This window comes from Xenia sp. Carnegie-2017, unplaced genomic scaffold (assembly GCF_021976095.1).
Source record: "Xenia sp. Carnegie-2017 unplaced genomic scaffold, XeniaSp_v1 HiC_scaffold_23, whole genome shotgun sequence".
Taxonomy (NCBI): Eukaryota; Metazoa; Cnidaria; class Anthozoa; order Malacalcyonacea; family Xeniidae; genus Xenia; species Xenia sp. Carnegie-2017.
In genome coordinates this window covers 12,682,514-12,690,033 of record NW_025813486.1, presented here as the reverse complement: position 1 = coordinate 12,690,033, position 7,520 = coordinate 12,682,514, and the positions used below count along the sequence as shown (strand labels likewise).

Sequence of the window (7,520 nt, the reverse complement as noted above, 5' to 3'; positions counted from 1 at the left end):
AACTATTTCATGAAGCCCATCTTCCAACAAATTGCTTCGTCTGGTGAAGATTTTTGACCGTGACAGTGCACTTAAAGATGAGATCGCGCCAGGTTGATCGGTTCCCTGCAAGTTTGTCCCATGTTGCGGTGTTGATGTTAAAGGACTTCAATGAGGTCTTTAATGTGTCCTTGAACCGCTTCTTCTGGCCTCCGACTGATCTTTTGCCGTTGGAGAGCTCACTATATAGCAGGAATCTTGGGAAAAAATTTCATCTTTTCAGTGATCAAGAGGTTCATGGAATTAGCAGATGAACTCCGTTCATTTATTTCACCAAACCCTTTTCACCAAATTATTGTGCACTGTGTACTTAGAAAAAAACTTGCAATAGGTTTGTATTATCTCAAAAATACTGTCTCCCTTAAAATGACAACCAATTCAGTTATTATGGCAATAAATACAGCTTCCGATGCATTTGGAGAAGTATGCAAGGCAATTTTTAAGAATTGTTGACAAAAATACATCTATATCCTTTATGATTGTGATGAAATGGGAACAAAAGTATCTGAGTTTGAAGCTATATTTGAAATGATTTAAGCAATGGGTTTCATAGATGGGACACATATACCAATTAAAAAGCCACACAAAAACTCGCAATGTTATTTTTGTTACAAGCAATTTCATTCGTTAAATGTGCAAACCATTTGTGACTACAGAGGTCAATTCATGAACATTGAATAAATGTGGCGTGGAAGTGTCCATGACGCCAAAGTATTTGCCAACTCTTCTGTTAATCATAAGCTGCAAGGTAACGAACCACCAAGAATCTTTCAGTCAGATTTTTCACGCCTTAAACATGTACCAAACTATATAATAGCAGAGCCAGCAAATCTATTAACACCCTTTTGAATGAAAGAGTAAGAAAGTTGTAGAAGCAATGAAGAGGTTGTTTTTAATCAAATATTAAGGTCTGGAAGAAGCCCAGTAGAGTGAGTCTTTTAGGGTTTGAAGGCACGTTGTGTATTCTATACAAGGTCAATGGACTTATATTTAACATAATAATTACTGTTGTTTACGCATGTTTTATATTGCATAATTTCAGTGAGCAGCACAGCACTTATGTTGACAAGTATCTGGTAAAAAAGCAATATGATCTGAGCAAATAAAGATTAGCATGGAAACTTACCTCAGCCATTTTTTTCCACGAGCACTGATGAAGGTGCTACGAACATTTTTAAAATTTGTTAACATCTAATATTTACACGTGCCTTCCAGATCACTTAACATAGTAGTAATGATCACTTGAAAAAATCCACTGTTATTTGAAAACCAAACAAAGGTTATTGTTTTTTATTACACAATAGTAAATAGAGATTTGTAAAGTGCTAACCTATCATATTTTGACAAGGCGTTTTGTTATCGTTGGAAAATGCCAAACAACAACACAACAATGCCAAAGCAAAACTAAATGATTCGGTATTTATTATAAAATCAACACTATAAAACGCGTGCGCTGATTGTTCTAGAGCTGAGTTTGCATTTGCCAGTGCAAAGCTTATCATAGCTCAACCAATCAAATCAATCTAAACAATCGATCAGTCAAAGAGAATTTGCAAATCGATCATGAATACATTTTAGAGGAAATATTAAGATGTTTGTCTTTTTTCGCGTTATCATTATTTTATAAAAGAAATAAAAGATGTTTTTTGTGTTTGTAATGGCTTATGTAAGCCTCGGATTCGTTTGTGGGAACTATCGAGCATGTGCAACCCTCGACCTTCGGTCTCGGCCTTACACTGATCTTCTCTTGAGTTCTCTCAAAGGTCTCCTCGGTTTTCATAAGCCTGTGCAAACACAGTAAATATGTTTTATTTCTTAAATAATGAACAGTCAAAAATTTATAATTAGTTTATAAGCGAAAAGTAGAAAACATCCATGTTCTTATTCTTGAGAACAATATGGACTTGCTTGCCTTGGCAATTATAAAAGTTTGTAATCAACATAATTTTATGTACAAATATTGTTCATTTTTTTGCCTTGCTAAAATTAATAACTGTTATCATTAGCAATAGTTTCTAGTCAACAATAGCGTTTTCATCCTTATCATAATAAGTTTGTCCGTGAGAGCATGTGGGTGCAGATTTTGATAAACTAAATGGTTGATGTGTTCCATATATGGCATTCGTTGTATAACCATGGTGAAATATATTTTATTTGACAGGGTGATATTTTGCTGTTGTAGCATGTGCGAGCATTTTCAAGGAACGACTTATTCCAACTCCAACCTCACTTACAGATTTACACATTTATTTTATAACTGGAATTTGACTCCTTTATTGCTGCAGTAAAATTTTTACGAGTCTCTTTATCTTCCTTGGCTTCGTTAATCAAAATTCTGTCCGCAAGTCCGAGTCTGCATTTTATCCACACGTAATTAACTATACATCTTTTTTAAACTAATATTGACAATTGTTGTAAAACACTTTTCTTTTACGTCATTCTGCACTCATTTTTCGTCGTGTTTTCTTTATTCCTCCCTAGAAAACAAAAATAAAACTAATTTAGTAATCAACTAATTTAGTAATTTAGTAATGACATTTTTAATTCTAACTTTGAATTATATGATCTATGATTTGTTAAATGTAAATTGTATAAGAATTGAATCCGTTTAGCAATATATTCAGGCTGTCATCACCGATTAACTTTAGCCAATAAACGCTCAATGCACTGATTGTGGACAATTTTACTTGCCAATAAGCTTCAACGATTAGTACCTTTATTGGATACAATGAACCTTGACACTACAAATTCTCCACTCCATGATCCCCACGTACTCTTAATGTTGAACCAAAATCGTCAAACCTTTCTCAAGTATAGTTTGGGGTTTGTTAGTATACGACAGGCAAGATATATTACAGCTCTGCTAAATCCATCGATGTAACCATCAGTCACAAGACACCAAGTAAGAGTTTGTGATTTAAATCGATATGTAATAAATGACATTGTAAGCACGACGCGAAATCGGATATCTTTTTCTCATACTTCTGCCAATAGAATTATTTCTTTTTAAGCTTGCTATAATCCTACGTCTTGGAACATTCATGCCCCTTCCTTTTTAGTCTACTCATAACATATGACTCGCCACTGTAGGGTGTAAGGTTTAGAATTTCTCGTACCTGTGTGTCCAAATCATTGTCTGATATTTAAGAGAAAATATCTCCAATATTGAAATCTATTGTTCTTTTTGCGCGGTGTGTTCTGACACACACAGTAATTCTGCAATTTTGCACCAGGACAATACCGTTTCCCAAAGTGCTCTATTTGAGGCCTAATTATGTTGTACGCTGGTGTTTTTCCAGTAGTGTGCGGACAAGATAACCTTCCCTACCTCATATATCGATTAGATTTTCTAATAATAAAAGCAGTTTTGAAGTTGGACCAGTAATTTCCGCTACAGCAACTTCCATGGCAATTAAAATTTCAATATAATCCTCCATTTAAATATGCAATGGTCTGTTCTAACATAATCTTTGTCACCGAGACATAACCTAATAATCGCTAATAGCAGAAAGCCCTCTAACTTACTTAAATTGTCGCCCATTATTCGCAGCAAATGAAAAAATATCGAGTTTTTTGATTACGAGTAATAATTGTTTTGTAATGACTGCACGTAACCGCAAGGCGAAAAAAGAAACTACGAACAGAGCCAATAATTTCCGATTTTCTAAACTGCTAAACGCTGACCAAACGAACAGGCAAAAATCTTGACAACTTCGTGCATTTCTCGACCATTACTCGCGTTTCTCAACAGTTGCATGTGTTTCTCGATTATTGCGTGTACTACCAAATAACTGAGCGCATATCTCAAGTGTGATATTCGCAATGTTCGTGTATCAGTAGTCTTTTCTCGATAATGGTACGTAAATCTCGACTATTGCATGCATTTCTCAACATACTTTTGCATTTCTCGATATAATTTTGTCCAATTTGGTTTGCAAAAGAAAACTTCTTTTTTTTATACGTATTTCTTAAATTAACGTATGTAATTCAAAATGCTTTTCTTTAAATGTAGTTCTAGTATAATAAATCACAATGAAAAACAAATTTTATTAAAAGCAATGTAGGTTTACATAAAGTCTTATATTTTCAGAAATAATAAATATTACATATTTAATATTTACATTGTCTTGGTGGTTTTGTAAACAGCCAATATAATGCTTTTGTGCTAAGCATATTCAGAAGATAATACAAACTTTGAAATTTGTGGAGTCTTTTTCTCTACACTTTTTAAATTTTTTATGTAACACATGAAGATTCTTTAAAGAAACAACAACATCAACATGATCTGGCCCTAATAACTTTTTTCGCATTTCCAGAGCTTCTTTATGGTAGTTTTTACTTTTTTCATATTTTCCACAATTTCCATATAAAATACCAAGATTGTTTAAAGAATCCGCGACTTTAACATGATCTGGCCCTAATAACTTTTTTTGCATTTCCAGTGCTTCTTTACAGTAGTTTTCCCATTTTTCATTGTTTCCACAATTTCCATATAAAATACCAAGATTGCTTAAAGAATCAGCAACTTTAACATGATCCGGCCCTAACAATCTTTTTCGCATTTCCAGAGCTTCTTTATGGTAGTTTTCACTTTTTTCATATTCACCAGTTTCAAGATACAATGAACCAAGATTATTTAAAGAATTAGCGACATCAACATGATCTGGCCCTAATAACTTTTTTCTTAATTCCAGAGCTTCTTTATAGTAGTTGTCACTTTTCTCATATTTTCCACGATTATAATACAAAAGACCAAGATTGTGTAAAGAATCCGCGACTTCAACATGATTTGGCCCTAATAACTTTTTTTGCATTTCCAGAGCTTCTTTATAGTAGCTTTCACTTTCTTCGTATTTTCCACAATTTTTATATAAAATACCAAGATTGTATAAAAGATCCGCGACATCAACATGATCTGGCCCTAACAATTTTTTTCGCATTTCCAGAGCTTCTTTATAGTAGTTTTCACTTTTTTCATATTCACCAGTTTCAAGATACAATGAACCAAGATTATTTAAAGAATTAGCGACATCAACATGATCTGGCCCTAATAACTTTTTTCTTAATTCCAGAGCTTCTTTATAGTAGCTTTCACTTTTTTCATATTTTCCACAATTTTCATATAAAATACCAAGACCGTGTAAAGAATTCGCGACATCAACATGATCTGGCCCAAGTAACTTTTTTTGCATTTCCAGAGCTTCTTTATAGTAGCTTTCACTTTCTTCATATTTTCCACAATTTTTATATAAAATACCAAAATTGTATAAAAGATCCGCGACATCAACATGATCTGGCCCTAACAATTTTTTTTGCATTTCAAGAGCTTCTTTATAGTAGTTTTCACTTTTTTCATATTCACCAGTTTCAAGATACAATGAACCAAGATTATTTAAAGAATTAGCGACATCAAGATGATCTGGCCCTAACAACTTTTTTCTTAATTCTAGAGCTTCTTTATAGTAGTTTTCACCTTCTTCGTATTTTCCACAATTTTTATATAAAATACCAAGATTGTATAAAAGATCCGCGACATCAACATGATCTGGCCCTAACAATTTTTTTCGCATTTCCAGAGCTTCTTTATAGTAGCTTTCACTTTTTTCATATTCACCAGTTTCAAGATACAATGAACCAAGATTATTTAAAGAATTAGCGACATCAAGATGATCTGGCCCTAACAACTTTTTTCTTAATTCTAGAGCTTCTTTATAGTAGTTTTCACTTTCTTCGTATTTTCCACAATTTTTATATAAAATACCAAGATTGTATAAAAGATCCGCGACATCAACATGATCTGGCCCTAACAATTTTTTTCGCATTTCAAGAGCTTCTTTATAGTAGTTTTCACTTTTTTCATATTCACCAGTTTCAAGATACAATGAACCAAGATTATTTAAAGAATTAGCGACATCAAGATGATCTGGCCCTAACAACTTTTTTCTTAATTCTAGAGCTTCTTTATAGTAGTTTTCACCTTCTTCGTATTTTCCACAATTTTTATATAAAATACCAAGATTGTATAAAAGATCCGCGACATCAACATGATCTGGCCCTAGCAATTTTTTTCGCATTTCCACAGCTTCTTTATAGTAGCTTTCACTATCTTCATATTTTCCACAATTTTTATATAAAATACCAAGATTGTATAAAAGATCCGCGACATCAACATGATCTGGCCCTAACAATTTTTTTCGCATTTCTAGAGCTTCTTTAAAGTTGCTTTCACTTTTTTCATAATTTTCAGTTTCTGCATACAAAACACCAAGATTGCATAAAGAATCAGCAACATGAATGTGCTCTGGGCCTAAAATTTCTTTTCGCTTTTCCAGAGCTTTTTTGTAAAACTATTCACTTTTTTCGTATTCTCTTTTGTCATGATGTAGAACTCCAAGGATGTTTAAAGACTTAGAAACCACCACAGGATTTGATGATTTTTTCAAAAACTCCATAGCCGTCTCATTAAAGAAATTTGCTTGTTCATATTCCTGGTTGTAATAGTATATCCTACTTAGCTCAATAAAACACCAAGGTTTTTCATTAAAAGTTGATTCACTTGTTTTCGACATTATTTTTTCTACAAGCTGATTCGCAAGCTTCAATTTTTTGAAATCTAGTAAAGCTTCTTCAAGAAATTTTAAAGCTTCCACAGAATTTAAGTCAACTTTTATCTTTGATAAATTCAACAATAGAAATTTTTCAAGATGTGGAATCAATTTCGCTTGATCTTTTCGGTCTTTAAAACTATGAAGTGCGTCAATAACTTGGGATAAAGCGTCCTCAAAAGTAGTGGAGTTGCAATTGTGCTCCGTTTCATAATTTTTATGACCATAACTGCGTTGATAAACAATCATTGCTTCATAAAAAACACGATGGAGACAAATATCTTCATTTTCGGAAAACGTAAACAAAGAGCAGTGTTTTAAAGCAAGACATACATCTTCGACAGACTGTGTGACATCAGTTGATTGAATGTATTTGACAATAATATCTCTTGGCAATGGATGAAACGAAAGCAAGGAAAAAAATTTAAAGACATTTGCCAGAATTAAAGAATTTTGTGCATTTATTTCAACAGCTAAAACAGCAGCCTGTAGCATTGTTTTAGAATATTCTGTGTTATCTTTTGTAAGAGTTTTGTCCATCTCTTCTCGTTTTCCAGAACACAATTTTTCTAAATATTGCTTCCATGTGAAATTACAGTTGGCTTTGTTGACATTATCGACGTAATATCCGGCAGCAGCCAAAGCCAGCGGTTGACGATCTAACGTGTCTATTACGTCATTTAACAATTGACCATCGGCATTTTTATCTTCAGTGTAGTGATTTAACAACTCAAAGCATTCTTTGTCATTCATCCCATGACTAATCGAAACGTGTTTACTCAACACTTCTTTGTGAGGTATACCTTCAGTATTTTGTACAGTTAAAATAATTTGTCCGTTCATCCAGCCATGTTCGCCTTTTTTAGGTAGCAACGG

The 7,520-nt window shown here is 33.2% G+C and overlaps 1 protein-coding gene across 2 annotated transcripts; it reads right to left on the bottom strand.

Annotated features, from left to right (window-relative positions):
• Positions 1-4,066: 4,066 nt before the first annotated feature.
• Positions 4,067-6,306, bottom strand: LOC124449378 (nephrocystin-3-like). Of its 2 annotated transcripts, XM_047000298.1 has the most exons (2): positions 4,944-6,306; positions 4,067-4,565 (listed from the first exon to the last, which is right to left on the bottom strand). In XM_047000298.1, the coding sequence occupies exons 1-2, from the start codon at positions 6,237-6,239 to the stop codon at positions 4,215-4,217; spliced, it is 1,647 nt and encodes a 548-aa protein (XP_046856254.1). In that variant the 5' UTR covers positions 6,240-6,306; the 3' UTR covers positions 4,067-4,214. The 2 variants fall into 2 exon arrangements, with proteins under 2 accessions (XP_046856254.1, XP_046856253.1); XM_047000297.1 differs by having other exon boundaries at positions 4,067-6,306.
• Between the last annotated feature and the right edge of the window lie 1,214 nt (positions 6,307-7,520).